The following is an 18,755-nucleotide window of genomic DNA, read 5'->3' as shown; positions in this document are numbered from 1 at the left end:
ATGGATGGATGGATGGATGGATGGATGGATGGATGGATGGATGGATGGATGGATGGATGGATGGATGGATGGATGGATGGATGGATGGATAAGTGTAACAGGAACAAAAAGGTCACTTCTTAAAGAGATGATTTGGTTTTTGTTGTTGGTTGTTTAACAAATTTTAATATCCAGTTCTCAGACACCTGGGGCCTCATGTCCAAAGACTTGTCTGGATTTCCTCCTGAAACATGGTGTACGCTAAAACCCAGAACCTGTTGTATGCACAAAAATATCCAGATGTATCAAAGTGTGCGTACGCATGGATCCAAGCACGTTCTGTCTGTACATCCCAGTGAACGTGAAATTGAGCACCAATGCAGACATACCAAACTCCACCGATTCCATGCTTCTATTTAAATATGATAATACATGTAAATAGGCCCTGGGAGCTCGGATTCCCCTCTCCGTCAGATCAGTCAACATGAACTCAGAAAAGAAATTATACCGAGTCTGAGCTACAGATGATGAAGATGATGTGGAGACACGCAGGGACAGCTTATTTGATACCATCAAACAGAATGAATATGAAACAGAAATGAAGTTAGTGGGAGCATATGTGTGTAAAGGCCATAAACATTGTGGGCACAGAGCAGCGCACACGCACTGAAATTTAAAAATTAGGTGTGTGACATTCACAACATTACACACAAATTTTTTTGCAATTACTGAACACAGGGAGACAATCGGGGCCTGTTAAGAAGCTTTGCAGCTCTAGTTTCAACATCAAGAAAAGACAATCATTAATAATAAGAACAAAAATATATTTGAAGGCGCACATATACAAATGTGCCTGCGCTGGTTTTCATTTGGAACAATTACACGCAGAAACTATTTACTCAAAATAAGCAGCCACCCATCACTCACTGTGCCAGCCTCTGGCCTGTTCGCAACCCAACCCAATGCATTTGCTCATCACATATGATCTGAACATTGATGAAATGAAAATGTTTCCTATTAGCAAAAACAAATTCATCATGTGATAGTGCCTTTATAGCAATATGTGTGCAGTCAATAGCTCTGATTATCAATCAATCAATCAATTTTATTTATATAGCGCCAAATCACAACAAACAGTTGCCCCAAGGCGCTTTATATTGTAAGGCAAGGCCATACAATAATTACGTAAAAACCCCAACGGTCAAAACGACCCCCTGTGAGCAAGCACTTGGCAACAGTGGGAAGGAAAAACTCCCTTTTAACAGGAAGAAACCTCCAGCAGAACCAGGCTCAGGGAGGGGCAGTCTTCTGCTGGGACTGGTTGGGGCTGAGGGAGAGAACCAGGAAAAAGACATGCTGTGGAGGGGAGCAGAGATCAATCACTAATGATTAAATGCAGAGTGGTGCATACAGAGCAAAAAGAGAAAGAAACACTCAGTGCATCATGGGAACCCCCCAGCAGTCTAAGTCTATAGCAGCATAACTAAGGGATGGTTCAGGGTCACCTGATCCAGCCCTAACTATAAGCTTTAGCAAAAGGAAAGTTTTAAGCCTAATCTTAAAAGTAGAGAGGGTGTCTGTCTCCCTGATCTGAATTGGGAGCTGGTTCCACAGGAGAGGAGCCTGAAAGCTGAAGGCTCTGCCTCCCATTCTACTCTTACAACCCTAGGAACTACAAGTAAGCCTGCAGTCTGAGAGCGAAGCGCTCTATTGGGGTGATATGGTACTATGAGGTCCCTAAGATAAGATGGGACCTGATTATTCAAAACCTATAAGTAAGAAGAAGAATTTTAAATTCTATCTAGAATTAACAGGAAGCCAATGAAGAGAGGCCAATATGGGTGAGATATGCTCTCTCCTTCTAGTCCCCGTTAGTACTCTAGCTGCAGCATTTTGAATTAACTGAAGGCTTTTCAGGGAACTTTTAGGACAACCTGATAATAATGAATTACAGTAGTCCAGCCTAGAGGAAATAAATGCATGAATTAGTTTTTCAGCATCACTCTGAGACAAGACCTTTCTAATTTTAGAGATAATGCGCAAATGCAAAAAAGCAGTCCTACATATTTGTTTAATATGCGCTTTGAATGACATATCCTGATCAAAAATTACTCCAAGATTTCTCACAGTATTACTAGAGGTCAGGGTATGCCATCCAGAGTAAGGATCTGGTTAGACACCATGTTTCTAAGATTTGTGGGGCCAAGTACAATAACTTCAGTTTTATCTGAGTTTAAAAGCAGGAAATTAGAGGTCATCCATGTCTTTATGTCTCTAAGACAATCCTGCAGTTTAGCTAACTGGTGTGTGTCCTCTGGCTTCATGGATAGATAAAGCTGGGTATCATCTGCGTAACAATGAAAATTTAAGCAATGCCATCTAATAATACTGCCTAGGGGAAGCATGTATACAGTGAATAAAATTGGTCCTAGCACAGAACCTTGTGGAACTCCATAATTAACCTTAGTCTGTGAAGAAGATTCCCCATTTACATGAACAAATTGTAATCTATTAGATAAATATGATTCAAACCACCGCAGCGCAGTGCCTTTAATACCTATGGCATGCTCTAATCTCTGTAATAAATTTTATGGTCAACAGTATCAAAAGCAGCACTGAGGTCTAACAGAACAAGCACAGAGATGAGTCCACTGTCTGAGGCCATAAGAAGATCATTTGTAACCTTCACTAATGTTGTTTCTGTACTATGATGAATTCTAAACCTGACTGAAACTCTTCAAATAGACCATTCCTCTGCAGATGATCAGTTAGCTGTTTTACAACTACCCTTTCAAGAATTTTTGAGAGAAAAGGAACGTTGGAGATTGGTCTATAATTAGCTAAGATAGCTGGGTCAAGTGATGGCTTTTTAAGTAATGGTTTAATTACTGCCACCTTAAAAGCCTGTGGTACATAGCCAACTAATAAAGATAGATTGATCATATTTAAGATCGAAGCATTAAATAATGGTAGGGCTTCCCTAAGCAGCCTGGTAGGAATGGGGTCTAATAGATATGTTGATGGTTTGGATGAAGTAACTAATGAAATAACTCAGACAGAACAATCTGAGAGAAAGAGTCTAACCAAATACTGGCATCGCTGAAAGCAGCCAAAGATAACGATACGTCTTTGGGATGGTTATGAGTAATTTTTTCTCTAATAGTTAAAGTTTAATTAGCAAAGAAAGTCATGAAGTCATTACTAGTTAAAGTTAAAGGAATACTCGGCTCAATAGAGCTCTGACTCTTTGTCAGCCTGGCTACAGTGCTGAAAAGAAACCTGGGGTTGTTCTTATTTTCTTCAATTAGTGATGAGTAGTAAGATGTCCTAGCTTTACGGAGGGCTTTTTTATAGAGCAACAGACTCTTTTTCCAGGCTAAGTGAAGATCTTCTAAATTAGTGAGACGCCATTTCCTCTCCAACTTACGGGTTATCTTTTTTAAGCTGGGAGTTTGTGAGTTATACCACGGAGTCAGGCACTTCTGATTTAAAGCTCTCTTTTTCAGAGGAGCTACAGCATCCAAAGTTGTCTTCAATGAGGATGTAAAACTATTGACGAGATTCTCTATCTCACTTACAGAATTTAGGTAGCTACTCTGCACTGTGTTGGTATATGGCATTAGAGAACATAAAGAAGGAATCATATCCTTAAACCTAGTTACAGCGCTTTCTGAAAGACTTCTAGTGTAATGAATCTTATTCCCCACTGCTGGGTAGTCTATCAGAGTAAATGTAAATGTTATTAAGAAATGATCCTGATTACATTCAGGAAACCAGTTCTCGTTGCAAATTGTGCTTTAATGTTGGAATGTGATGTACCTGGATGGCATTTGGGTGATTCTGTCCCACACAGCTGGCATGGCTCGGCTGAAGATTGACAGGTACACTCCTGACTGATTGGCCAGCTCCCGCTGGAATGCTCCTGTTGCCAGAAGTTCAGCATGGTCAACACTTGTGTGGCCACAGAAAATCCCTGGCTCCTCACCGTATTGCACTCTAGGGCTGCTGCAGTTCTGCTCACAACCCCAGTAACACTGCCCTTGGTAATCGAAATCAGCCAATTATCATCATGTGTCATGTGCACATCACTCTGATGACTTCATGTTTTCACACTATTAACAGTTTCCCAGAGTCACCTCTGCATGTCACCTGTGGACCAACAGCTGCAGAAATGTGCGTATGCCAGCCATGAACTTGATGTGGCGCGCTGCACATTTCTACAGTCATTTCACTTTTGATACGTCTGAACGTTAGCATGGAGAGAGACATACGCCACATTTTTGTGCATGCACACGCTTTGTAAGAGGCCCTTGATGATTTGATGAGATGTGTAAAATTACCTTTAATATAATGCATCACTTTTTTTAGTAATAGTAAGTCCCTTCAACTGCTCTCCTGTTTTCACTCGGGGTCACCACAGCAGATCCGAGGGATATCTGTATGTTGATTTGACACAACTTTTACTCCGGATGCCCTTCCTGACACAAGTCCACATTACACAGAGAAAGCATCACTTTTTTTGTGTATTTGATAAATGTGTTCAGCTCACATACTAACACAAATTCATGTACCCAGGGTAGATAATGAGCAAAGTGCTTGTTAAAACATACAGTTTACTGCATCTAATCTTTGATTCCAAAAACTGTGAGGTAACATTGATTAAAACAACAGTTAAATCTCTGACATCAGAATGAAGCCGTTCTTCCTTTCTCACAGAGTTCTCCACAACTACATGCTGTGGCGCATTGTGGCAGCACTCAGTGAACATCTGTCGACCGCCTTCCGCAGCACCATCCACGAGTTTTCTCGGGAGATTGACGGCACAGAGCAGCAGCTGGAGCTGGGCAGACTCTGCCTCACCCAGGCCAACAAACACTTCGGCATGGCACTGGGAGCCCTGTTTGTCCAGCAGCACTTCTCCTCGCAGAGCAAGGCCAAGGTGGGTTTGAGGGGTCGAGTAAATGGCCAGTGGAACGATTTCATAATAAGGCTCCTGTCCAGGAAAGTTTGGAAGCTTCAAGAAGTATTACATATGAAATGTTGTGATTCCATTAGCTGCACTGATGTAATAAACCAGCTTCCTTGAAAGGCAGCTACCGTTTTTCACCAACTGGAAGATGACAGGTTCGGCAACAAAGAAAAGCTTTTCCAGTCAGCTCCCAAAGTAAAAAAGCATTTTCTTTTTTTTTTCTTCCATACTCAAGACATCTGGGTCTGAGATCAAAAGACAAATGTGAGAAGATATCTGAGGATGTCAGACTTCAATTCCTGATATTCACAGTCAGGTCCATAAGACAGTCACTGTGTTTGTAGTTTTGCCTCCGCACTCAACCACAGTGCAGTTGAGATGAAACAACAAAGATATGCTTGTAGTGTAGATTGATAGGTAGAGCTCTCCAGGTGTCTTACCTCACTAGTCTCCTTCTCTTAGTGGTTAGCACTATTGCCTCACAGCAAGAAGGTCATGGGATCGATTCCCACCTGTGGGTCTTTCTGTGTGGAGTTTGAATGTTCTCCCCGTGTCTGTCCGTGGGTTTCCTCTGGGTGCTCCAGTTTCCTCCCACATCTAAAGACATGCAGGTTAGGTGAATTGGAAACTTTCAAAATTGCCTAGGTCTCTCTTGTAAAAGCAATCTCAGTCTCAATGGGACTAACCTGTTTAAATAAAGGTTCTTTATTTTTTTTCTTGCACAGTCAGTTTTTGAGAACTACTTACTCCAGACAGATTGACCGTACAGTACCATGATTGTGTAATGCCATATTTCTTAAATAATTAATGTGAGTGGGTTTTTTTAAGTCCTTGAGTGAAAGGTAAGAGTCTACATCTCAAGAACATCTTGATTGTTCCGTTTCTACTCCACTCTGGCAATTTACAATTTAAAAAACAATTGCCACTGTTAGTAGTAGTGCCTAGTACTCATGGACTGAGTACACATCTAGGTGTGTTATCAGACCATCCAGTTTTTGTGCAAACAAAATCATTGTGATTCAGTTTTGTCCTGTCAGATTTATTACTAAAAATGAAATAAATCCTCATGTCAATTCTTAAATTTAACCTGAAGTCTAATCCATGGACATTGCAGTGGCTCTGTTTTCCACTTGGCACAAACTGGCACACAGTGTAAAGCAAGAACTATTACTAGTTTCTACCTGATGCCTGACTCCAGAAAGGGCAAAGAAGGTGCAGGTTTCTTTGTAACCACAAACTCCCCCGGGTGATTTAATTGATGAACTCATCCCGTTTGCTGTTAATAGTTTATTATTATTATTATTATTATTAATAATAATAAATTTGCAAAAAATTTAAACAAAAAACTTTTCTCATGTTGTCCTTATGGGGTGTTGTGAGTAGAATTTTGAGGGGAAAAATAATTTGCTCCATTTTGGAATGAGGCTGTAACAAAACAAAATGTGGAAGAAGTGAAGCACTGTGAATACTTTCTGGATGCACTGTAAGTACTTGAAGAGAAGTCTTGATAATGTGAAACCACTCAGCTTTCAAAGGCGAAAATCCATGAAACACATCGTGTTCATGACCACTGCTGTTTTGGTTCCCTTTTGCTGTGGACCTCAGACAATCTTTCTCTAGTTTCCCACCTCTGCCCTTCCATCATCTTTGGTGCTTTTCTCTTTCATGTTTATCTTTCTTTCATGATTTTTCTTCTGTGCACTGTGATCCAACTCTCATGTCCATTCTATGACATGGAGATATTATTTCCAATGGAAGCTCTAACCTCTGTAACCTCACATTTCTTTCTTTAAGTCCTTCATCATCTCTACCTTACACACCTGATCCGACAAACAGATGCAGTTCCTCTTACCATGTGCACTCAAATCTTTCTTGCTACAAAATATCGGGGTTAAAATCCAAGCACATTTGATTCTTTGATTTTACCTTTATTTAACCAGGTATGTTATTAAGAAAAAATTCTTATTTACAATAACGACCTGGTCGATCTGAGCACACTGCATCAGTTGTAGTTTTGCTGTTTAATATTAGTGTAAATAGGACACATGGTGATAAGGGCTTAATTGGGTATAATTTGGGCTTAACTTGGTGAATTGGTTGCTAAAGAAGTTAAACTGAGCTCTAAATAAGATTTTCTCTCCTGGCTAAACAAGACCATGGACATGCATGTAGTCCAAATAATGTTAAAGAACTGAAGTCATTGTGTTATCATCCAGTCCATCGATAAAGAAAACTTGTTCAATCCTATGATTGGTATTTTACATTGCCCCCAGATGTGATGCTGCTTACCTTTGTATAGATAGGAATTAAATCTCGGAAGTTGCAATGATCTACAGGTCTGTCGAGAGTGTACCCCATCTCTGCCCAATGTATACTAGTATAGTCTCCAACCTTAATAAGTATGAGTACTTTGATCCAAGGTTAGTATAACTCTTGGGCAAATGACACAAGTGCATCTCAAGCAACAAGTCCTCCAGTCAAAGCAAGGTACAGTACACCTGTTGCTGGTATTCTGGGGTTTTACCAGCTACAAATCTGACATAATTTCACAGCCACACAGTAAAATCACCAGTGTAAAATTAACACTGGTGATTTTACTGTGCATCTACAGCTTTGTACAGGTAATTCAATAACCATAGGGTTGTTGGGTTCAATACTTCAATACTTTCTCCCATATAAATATGGAAGAAAAAGAAGAAGATGAGGAAGAAGAAAACTCAGGAATTGATAGGATTGATGATTCACTCATTATATGACAGATACACACTTGTTATTTGGCATAATTACAATTTGAATGTTATGTAATGTTGGAGGACCAACCTCTATAAAGGAGAGTGGTTCCGGAGCCAAGGCTGTGCGTGGAGGCGAGGCCCGGCTGGGGTGGTGTTGCATTCACTCTACTGTAGTGTTGTGATGAAAAGGGAGCTTGATCTACTGGTCAATCTTTGGTCCTACTCTCACCTATGGTCATGAGGGTTGGGTCATGAAACTAGAACTAGATTGTGGGTACAAGCAGCCAAAATGGGTTTCCTTAGGAGGGTGGCTGGTGTCTCCCTTAGAGATAGGTTGAGAAGCTCAGTCAGCTGTGGGGAGTTCAGAGTAGAGCTGCTGCTCCTTCATGTTGAAAGGAGCCAGCTGAGGTGGTTCGGGCATCTGGTAAGGATGCCCCCTGGGTGCTTCCCTATGGAGGTGTTCCAAGCACGCCCATCTGGGAGGAGACCCCGGGGAAGACCCAGGACTAGGTGGAGACATTATATCTCCACACTGGCCTGGGAACGACTCAAGATCCCCCAGTCAGAGGTCGTTAATGTGGCCCGGGAAAGGGAAGTCTGGGGTCTCCTGCTGGAGCTGTTGCCCCCGTGACCCGATCCCGGATAAGTGGTTGAAGATGAGAAAGATGAGATGTAGTGTTGGAGGTTGGACTTGGGACAATATGCTGGTGCCATGCATTGCCACATCTGGTATATTTACAGGAACGCCCCAGGGCAAGTATGACAACCAGAAAGGCAGACAACTGGGCCAATCCCACCTCTTGAAAGCAACCATCTGTATGCCAAAGACGGTGAAATGTGGATGTTCCCTTGGCCTTCTTCGGCCACTGTGGTCCTCAATACAGATGCACCTACATGCTGGATCATGCCTATAGAAAAGCAGAGCATGGCCAAACTGTCATAGCTGATGTTCCCTCACAATGCAAGTGATACTCTTCACTTTGTTCCCCCCACATAAGTGTTTGTTAGACACAAAGTTATTCCCACCGTCCCCAGGATCCTCCAAAGAGCCCTACTACCTACAGATTAACAGACAGTATCACAACTGTACTGTAAATCATGTAGCAGCAGCGCCCTAAAAAGCTGGACCTTCATTCTTGTACCAAGATAGCCACATCGCCACACACCTCTGTTCAGCAACCTCATGACTCTATAAACTGTTCCCCAGCAACTCTCAATCTGATGGCCAAGTCCAAGGAAGTCATTGAAAGCCTGGATCTTATTTCTATCCAGGACACTCGCAAACTCATTCACTCTGATTCAGTATATGAAGTTCAATATATCAAGTTGTAGAATTTGATTAATTCTCCTGTACTGTAGTTTATTTCTGGTGTTTGAATAATTTGGATTTAGCAGCTCAAACAAGTGACAACTTCTTCTAACATGATGTGAACTTCCTCCAGGTACAGGAGCTGGTGGAGGACATAAAACACTCCTTAGACCTCCGCTTGCAGGAACTGGACTGGATGGATGAAACCACCAAGGATGCAGCCCGAGCAAAGGTTTGGAGCCAAACCCAGCCTTTGGATGACATTTATGACTGGCTGGCAGATGTGATTAGTATTTGAAAGGGATTTAATTCTTTCTTTCCAGAATTTGATTGATTGATAGGATAGATGGAAGTTTGTGATAGAATACATCAAGGGCTTGACATTGAGAAGTGAGGATTGACTCATCCGGATCTGTCTCTGCTGCCGATTTCGGCCTGCACTGCAAGATATCCCTCCTAATAATTTTACAATCTGAGGTTATAATCCTTTTAGTGGGCTATGCTGAATATCAAGCGCTTCCATGTAATCCTATTACACTGGCTTTGCTTGATTAGCTGACGAGGCTGTGGATGGCTGCACGCTGGCTTTCAAACAAATGTGCATATCTGAATGATTTGGGTGGTTATTAGTTACTGCAAGTAAATGTGGGGGTGATGTTGGTCGGCTTAGTTACTTAATTCCATCATCCTCTCCTCCTTATATATCTCTCTCTCTCTCTCTCTCAGCTAAAGCACATGATGGTGATGACAGGATATCCAGATTTCCTGCTCAAACCTGAGCTCATAGATCAAGAATATGGGGTGAGTCATATGCCTCGTATTTCACTCAGTGCTATCCCGTCCTCGGCGCTCGCATCAAACACACAAATTCAATTTCCCAACATCCCTCCCTCTCTCTTTGTCTCTGGACCCCCTTTTCCATCACAGTAAATGGATTGTTTTCAGACAGAACAAAAAATATGTCATGTGCGGGAGTAAACAAGCTTCAGAAACGCTGCTTAGACCAATCAGCTCAATACTGTGCAAAGGTTTTAGGCACCCTAGAATTTTTATTGTTTCTTTTTTTTTATTATTATTATTATTATTTTGTAATAAGAAACTAGTTCATTATAAAGTTCCAAACCTCTTATGCTTTTTTTTACATGACAGCACAAAGGCAGCTGCTGATAATTATTCGATAATAAAATAATTTTAAAAATCAGAAATTTACATCCTGACTTTCTTTTTTTATGATTTGAACTTTATTGACTTTTTTGCAAAAAACAAATGTAAAATCTGCAATCAAAGATATAATTCACAGAGTGAACAAATGTGCAATGACAATAAACAAGGCAAAAAAAAAAAAAAAATCCTGACTTTATCATAAATCACAAATAATACCTAAAAGAAATTATGTGGTTTTATTACTTTAAAAGTCAAAAATAGTGTATTTTTTTGTTGTTGTTGTTTTTTTTGTTTTTTGTGATGGGGGTGGATTATAGATGTGAGTCAGCTGAAAAGTTCTGCCTGCCTTTGATGTAACATATGCGCACAGTAGTCAGTAAATAACGGTGAATACATGGACGTGTGCTTGAAACAATGTATTCTTATTGGATTCCTCACGGCAGACAGTCATTGACGAATGTCTGTTGTCTATGGTAACACCTGTGTGGATGTCAGGACAGTCAGGAGGTGGGTTAGGAAGTGTGAAGAGCAATAAACCAGCCACAATGAGTCTGCATGACTAGGCCTGTAGGGGGAGCCGCATAACAGCCGCAGATGCAGATCATCAAGTGCCGGTGCAATGGAAGAGTCCCCACAGAATTTTTGGAACATGGCAACACTATCCACTCCAGTGGATATGTGTACACTTTGGAAAACCTGCGTTCACGCTTGACGCAGGTTCTTCCTGGAAAAAAAAAATGTAATTCTGCAACAAGAAAATGCCCATACACACACACACACACACACACACATGGCTATTATGTGGGAGATTTTTGTTATTTTTCATGATGTTGGGGGGGGGGTTGTCAAAATATCATGGTCATATTTCTGTTCTTTTATTCTAATCTAGTGCCATCTCCAGTGTACTGTTATTCTGTGTGGATTCATTGTTGTCTTGTGATATTCTCTGCCCTCTTGTGATTCCATGTCAGTTAGTTCTTGTACTTTTACTCTGACATCTCCTCCCTGTGGCTTTGCTTCCTGTTCACTGGTTTTTGGGTTCAGGTTCAGGTGACTTTATTTGTACCCGTAGGTAGATTTGACATGTGTTCATGTGTTTCTGCACTTCTGTGAATAATTGTTTGGCAGCCTTTATAGCCTCTCACAGTGTGTTAATCCGTCACCAGATTGTCTAGCAGCTTCTTGTCTGCTGTCTTGCGTTATTTCTCTGTGCTAAAATCAACCCCCCCCTTCTGTTTTGGACTTGGTCGCCTGGTAGGACTGATCTGTGTTTTGACCCTCTGTCTGTGTTTTTGGATTAACTATTCTGCTGCTCCCATTAAGAGCATGGTTGCCTGTTGGACTGATTTCCCAAGTACCTGACCACTGCCTAATTCAGCGAACAATCTCCTCATCTGCTATATCATGGACAGTTGTTGGGTGCAGACCTTTGTTATTGTGTACACTTGCACAGCTTGTCAGCAGTGACTGTAACAAACCAGCGTTTTGTCTACCTTTGCTGTGGTTGTCTGCACTGGGGTCTCCAGTTGTGCTATTACATAAATCTCACAAAACATTTTGCAAAGTAGTCCATATTATATGATAAAGAAGTCCTACTTAGTCCCTGAGGCCTGTTGGTGCCTGTGCTGATCTTCAGATTCTGTAGCATGAAGCAGATGAGAGTTTACGGCTCCTCCTGGAAGGGACGCAAGTCTGAGTCAGGTTACTTGGCCAGCCAAGGCTGGTACCGATTTGCAAATGGGTGGACATAGACAATGCAGATTAAATGTGTTTTCCAAGTACACCGATAGGTAGCATGAGGTCTGCATATTGGTAGCCCAACTCCTTATCCGCCGAGCTACTTGCTCAACCAAATTATAATGAGACTATCTAATCATGTTGTGTCAAGTTCCCCACAGTCCAATTATTCTGACTTCTATTCTGTCCTCCCCTCCCACCAGACTCCACACACATACAAAAACATTCATTTCTTCTAATAAATATCCAGTAAAGTGTCTGTGCCTTCACTCCTTCTGCAGTTTGACGTGGATGAAAAGACCTACTTCAAGAACATCCTCAACAGTATCAAATTTAACATCAAGCTGTCAGTCAAGAAGATCCATGAAGAAGTGGACAAGACAGCGTGAGTGCAGTTTTATATCAGCTCACTCTGCACATTACAATAGCTGTCGTAGCTCACTGACACGCTACACAAAGCAATTAAAGAAGGTTAATACAACTTTGGCTCAGCCAGCTGCAACACACCACAGCCACTGTACTTACATTTTGTGTCACTAACAGTTTTCAGATGTCTAACGCTGTGCACACTGTGTTTTTGGAGTGCCCTTAAATTAAAGCAATAGATACCAAATCGAGGTATACATGCAGGAGGAAGTCCATTTGATTTATAAAGTCAAGTCCATAACTATTTGGGCAGTGACAATTTATTTATTTATTATTATTATTTTTATTTTTATTTTTTTTTGCCTCTGCACACTACCACAATGAATTCTGTATGAAACAATCCAGATGTTACTGTTGTGTAGACATATAAAACAGGGATTCCCAAAGTGTGGACAGTGGCCTGCTGGTGGGCTAAGAAAGTACAGCAAGTGGGATATATTTAATTTATATAACTGCTGAAGATATCCTTGTCATTTGATTGGTGGTTTGTATGTCACATGACAGGGATTATTTTTACCATTTACCTCATGAAAAATTCTTACCATTGCACTCATAAACATTCATTATTTGTATAATATTTCCAAGTCACTGAATATATCATTTTACATCAATCATCAAGAAATACAAATATACAAGGGCTGTCCGTAAAGTATAGGTCCTTTTTATTTTTTTCAAAAACTATATGGATTCATTCATATGTTTTTACGTCAGACATGCTTGAACCCTTGTGCGCATGCGTGAGTTTTTTCACGCCTGTCGGTGACGTCATTCGCCTGTGAGCACTCCTTGTGGGAGGAGTCGTCCAGCCCCTCGTCGGAATTCCTTTGTCTGAGAAGTTGCTGAGAGACTGGCGCTTTGTTTGATCAAACTTTTTTCTAAACCTGTGAGACACATCGAAGTGGACACGGTTCGAAAAATTAAGCTGGTTTTCGGTGAAAATTTTAACGGCTGATGAGAGATTTTGAGGTGATACTGTCGCTTTAAGGACTTCCCACGGAGCGAGACGTCGTGCAGCGCTCTCAGGCAGCGTCATCAGCCTGTTTCAAGCTTAAAACCTCCACATTTCAGGCTCTATTGATCCAGGACGTCGTGAGAGAACAGAGAAGTTTCAGAAGAAGTCGGTTTCAGCATTTTATCCGGATATTCCACTGTTAAAGGAGATTTTTTTAATGAAAGACGTGCGGACGGGTCCGCGCGTCGGGACGCAGCCGGCGCGGTGCGGCGGCACAGGAAAAACACCTCCGTGTTGATAACCATTTGTAAAATCCAGGCGGCTTTTGATGGCTTTCAGTAGAGTAAGTATATGAGAAATTGTTTAACAGCTGGACATGTTCCAACTTGTCCTTAAGGCTTCCAACGGAGGTGTTTTTCCTGTGGCGGAGCGTCGCGGCGGCTGTGAGCCAACGCTGCAATCCGTCCGCACGTCTTTCATTAAAAAAAATCTCCTTTAACAGTGGAATATCTGGATAAAATGCTGAAACCGACTTCTTCTGAAACTTCTCTGTTCTCTCACGACGTCCTGGATCAATAGAACCTGAAATGTGGAGGTTTTCAGCTTGAAACAGGCTGACAATGGCGCCTGGAACCGCTGCACGACATCTCGCTCCGTGGGAAGTCCTTAAAGCGACAGTATCACCTCAAAATCTTTCATCAGCCATTAAAATTTTCACCGAAAACCAGCTTAATTTTTCGAACCGTGTCCACTTCGATGTGTCTCACAGGTTTAGAAAAAATTTTGATCAAACAAAGCGCCAGTCTCTCAGCAACTTCTCAGACAAAGGAATTCCGATGAGGGGCTGGATGACTCCTCCCACAAGGAGTGCTCACAGGCGAATGACGTCACCGACAGGCGTGGAAAAACTCACACATGCGCACGACGGTTCAAGCATGTCTGACGTAAAAACATATGAATGAAATCCATATAGTTTTTGAAAAAAATAAAAAGGACATATACTTTATGGACAGCCCTCGTAGTCTCATCTTCATCTTCAACCGCTTATCCCAGATCAGCTAAGCTCTAGCAGGGGACCCCAGACTTCCCTTTCTCGGGCCACATTGACCACCTCTGACTGGGGGATCCTGAGTCATTCCCAGTCTAGTTCTTTCGATCATGACCCAACCCTCATGACCATAGGTAAGAGTAGGAACAAAGATTGACCAGTAGTTCAAGAGCTTCGCCTTTTGGCTCAGCTCCCTTTTGGTCACAATCAATCAATCAATCAATCAATTTTTTTATATAGCGCCAAATCACAACAAACAGTTGCCCCAAGGCGCTTTATATTGTAAGGCAAGGCCATACAATAATTATGTAAAACCCCAACGGTCAAAACGACCCCCTGTGAGCAAGCACTTGGCTACAGTGGGAAGGAAAAAACTCCCTTTTAACAGGAAGAAACCTCCAGCAGAACCAGGCTCAGGGAGGGGCAGTCTTCTGCTGGGACTGGTTGGGGCTGAGGGGAGAGAACCAGGAAAAAGACATGCTGTGGAGGGGAGCAGAGATCGATCACTAATGATTAAATGCAGAGTGGTGCATACAGAGCAAAAAGAGAAAGAAACAGTGCATCATGGGAACCCCCCCAGCAGTCTACGTCTATAGCAGCATAACTAAGGGATGGTTCAGGGTCACCTGATCCAGCCCTAACTATAAGCTTTAGCAAAAAGGAAAGTTTTAAGCCTAATCTTAAAAGTAGAGAGGGTGTCTGTCTCCCTGATCTGAATTGGGAGCTGGTTCCACAGGAGAGGAGCCTGAAAGCTGAAGGCTCTGCCTCCCATTCTACTCTTACAAACCCTAGGAACTACAAGTAAGCCTGCAGTCTGAGAGCGAAGCGCTCTATTGGGGTGATATGGTACTACGAGGTCCCTAAGATAAGATGGGACCTGATTATTCAAAACCTTATAAGTAAGAAGAAGAATTTTAAATTCTATTCTAGAATTAACAGGAAGCCAATGAAGAGAGGCCAATATGGGTGAGATATGCTCTCTCCTTCTAGTCCCCGTCAGTACTCTAGCTGCAGCATTTTGAATTAACTGAAGGCTTTTTTAGGGAACTTTTAGGACAACCTGATAATAATGAATTACAATAGTCCAGCCTAGAGGAAATAAATGCATGAATTAGTTTTTCAGCATCACTCTGAGACAAGACCTTTCTGATTTTAGAGATATTGCGTAAATGCAAAAAAGCATAGTCCTACATATTTGTTTAATATGCGCTTTGAATGACATATCCTGATCAAAAAATGACTCCAAGATTTCTCACAGTATTACTAGAGGTCAGGGTAATGCCATCCAGAGTAAGGATCTGGTTAGACACCATGTTTCTAAGATTTGTGGGGCCAAGTACAATAACTTCAGTTTATCTGAGTTTAAAAGCAGGAAATTAGAGGTCATCCTGTCTTTTATGTCTGTAAGACAATCCTGCAGTTTAGCTAATTGGTGTGTGCCTCTGGCTTCATGGATAGATAAGCTGGGTATCATCTGCGTAACAATGAAAATTTAAGCAATACCGTCTAATAATACGCCTGAGGGAAGCATGTATAAAGTGAATAAAATTGGTCCTAGCACAGAACCTTGTGGAACTCCATAATTAACTTTAGTCTGTGAAGAAGATTCCCCATTTACATGAACAAATTGTAATCTATTAGACAAATATGATTCAAAACCACCGCAGCGCAGTTGCCTTTAATACCTATGGCATGCTCTAATCTCTGTAATAAAATTTTATGGTCAACAGTATCAAAAGCAGCACTGAGGTCTAACAGAACAAGCACAGAGATGAGTCCACTGTCCGAGGCCATAAGAAGATCATTTGTAACCTTCACTAATGCTGTTTCTGTACTATGATGAATTCTAAAACCTGACTGAAACTCTTCAAATAGACCATTCCTCTGCAGATGATCAGTTAGCTGTTTTACAACTACCCTTCAAGAATTTTGAGAGAAAAGGAAGGTTGGAGATTGGCCTATAATTAGCTAAGATAGCTGGGTCAATGTGATGGCTTTTTAAGTAATGGTTTAATTACTGCCACCTTAAAAGCCTGTGGTACATAGCCAACTAACAAAGATAGATTGATCATATTTAAGATTGAAGCATTAAATAATGGTAGGGGCTTCCTTGAGCAGCCTGGTAGGAATGGGGTCTAATAAACATGTGATGGTTTGGATGAAGTAACTAATGAAATAACTCAGACAGAACAATCGGAGAGAAAGAGTCTAACCAAATACAGGCATCACTGAAAGCAGCCAAAGATAACGATACGTCTTTGGGATGGTTATGAGTAATTTTTTCTCTAATAGTTAAAATTTTGTTAGCAAAGAAAGTCATGAAGTCATTACTAGTTAAAGTTAATGGAATACTCAGCTCAATAGAGCTCTGACTCTTTGTCAGCCTGGCTACAGTGCTGAAAAGAAACCTGGGTTGTTCTTATTTTCTTCAATTAGTGATTGAGTAGAAAGATGTCCTAGCTTTACGGAGGGCTTTTTTATAGAGCAACAGACTCTTTTTCCAGGCTAAGTGAAGATCTTCTAAATTAGTGAGACGCCATTTCCTCTCCAACTTACGGGTTATCTGCTTTAAGCTATGAGTTTGTGAGTTATACCACGGAGTCAGGCACTTCTGATTTAAAGCTCTCTTTTTTAGAGGAGCTACAGCATCCAAAGTTGTCTTCAATGAGGATGTAAAACTATGACGAGATACTCTATCTCACTTACAGAGTTTAGGTAGCTACTCTGCACTGTTGGTATATGGCATTAGAGAACATAAAGAAGGAATCATATCCTTAAACCTAGTTACAGCGCTTTCTGAAAGACTTCTAGTGTAATGAAACTTATTCCCCACTGCTGGGTAGTCCATCAGAGTAAATGATAAATGTTATCAAGAAATGATCAGACAGAAGGGAGTTTTCAGGGAATACTGTTAAGTCTTCTATTTCCATACCATAAGTCAGAACAAGATCTAAGATATGATTAAAGTGGTGGGTGGACTCATTTACTGTTTGAGCAAAGCCAATAGAGTCTAATAATAGATTAATGCAGTGTTGAGGCTGTCATTCTCAGCATCTGTGTGGATGTTTAAAATCGCCCACTATAATTATCTTATCTGAGCTAAGCACTAAGTCCAGACAAAAGGTCTGAAAATTCACAGAGAAACTCACAGTAACGACCAGGTGGACGATAGATAATAAACAAATAAAACTGGTTTGGGGACTTCCAATTTGGATGGACCAAGACTAAGAGTCAAGCTTTCAAATGAATTAAAGCTCTGTCTGGGTTTTTGATTAATTAATAAGCTGGGAATGGAAGATTGCTGCTAATCCTCCGCCCCGGCCCCGTGCTACGAGCATTCTGACAGTTAGTGTGACTCGGGGGTGTTGACTCATTTAAACTGAACATATTCATCCTGCTGTAACCAGGTTTCTGTAAGGCAGAATAAATCAATATGTTGATCAATTATTATATCATTTACCAACAGGGACTTAGAAGAGAGAGACCTAATGTTTAATAGACACATTTAACTGTTTTAGTCTGTGGTGCAGTTGAAGGTGCTATATTTTTTTTTTCTTTTGAATTTTATGCTAAATAGATTTTTGCTGGTTATTGGTAGTCTGGGAGCAGGCACCGTCTCTACGGGGATGGGGTGTAATGAGGGGATGGCAGGGGGAGAGAAGCTGCAGAGAGGTGTGTAAGACTACAACTCTGCTTCCTGGTCCCAACCCTGGATAGTCACGGTTGGAGGATTTAAGAAAATTGGCCAGATTTCCAGAAATGAGAGCTGCTCCATCCAAAGTGGATGGATGCCGTTCTCTCCTAACAAGACCAGGTTTTCCCAGAAGCTTTGCCAATTATCTATGAAGCCCACCTCATTGTTTGGACACCACTCAGACAGCCAGCAATTCAAGGAGCACATGCGGCTTAAAACATGTCACTCCGGTCTTATTGGGGAGGGGCCCAGAGAAAACTACAGAGTCCGACATTGTTTTTGCAAAGTTACACACCGATTTAATGTTAATTTTAGTGACCTCCGATTGGCGTAACCGGGTGTCATTACTGCCGGACGTGAATACAAATCTTACCAAATTTACGCTTAGCCTTAGCCAAGCAGTTTTCAAATTTCCTTCAATGTCGCCTGCTCTGGCCCCCGGGAAAGACAATTGACTATGGTTGCTGGTGTCGCTAACTTCACATTTCGCAAAACAGAGTCGCCAATAACCAGAGTTTGATCCTCGGCGGGTGTGTCGTCGAGTGGGAAAAACGGTTAGAGATGGTGAACGGGTTGGCGGTGTACACGGGGCTTCTGTTTAGGGCTACGCTTCCTCCTCACAGTCACCCAGTCAGCCCTGCTTTCCCGGCTGCTCGGGATCTGCCAGGGGGGAACTAACGGCGGCCTAAGCTACCTTGGTCCGCACCGACTACAGGGGCCTGGCTAGCTGTAGAATTTTCCACGG

General features: G+C 41.6%; 1 protein-coding gene across 1 annotated transcript in view; it reads left to right on the top strand.

The window, feature by feature from the left end:
• LOC117508133 (endothelin-converting enzyme-like 1) overlaps positions 1-18,755 on the top strand; it is a 209,187-nt gene that overhangs the window by 78,634 nt on the left and 111,798 nt on the right. Inside the window, 4 exon segments of the mRNA XM_034167795.1 lie at positions 4,696-4,918; positions 9,123-9,221; positions 9,716-9,790; positions 12,172-12,275. Of these exon segments, the coding sequence (XP_034023686.1) occupies positions 4,696-4,918; positions 9,123-9,221; positions 9,716-9,790; positions 12,172-12,275 (501 nt within the window).

This window comes from Thalassophryne amazonica, chromosome 4, assembly GCF_902500255.1.
Source record: "Thalassophryne amazonica chromosome 4, fThaAma1.1, whole genome shotgun sequence".
In the NCBI taxonomy this organism is placed as follows: Eukaryota; Metazoa; Chordata; class Actinopteri; order Batrachoidiformes; family Batrachoididae; genus Thalassophryne; species Thalassophryne amazonica.
Note: the sequence above shows the minus strand (reverse complement) of the source record. Positions and strands in the feature narration are given on the sequence as shown.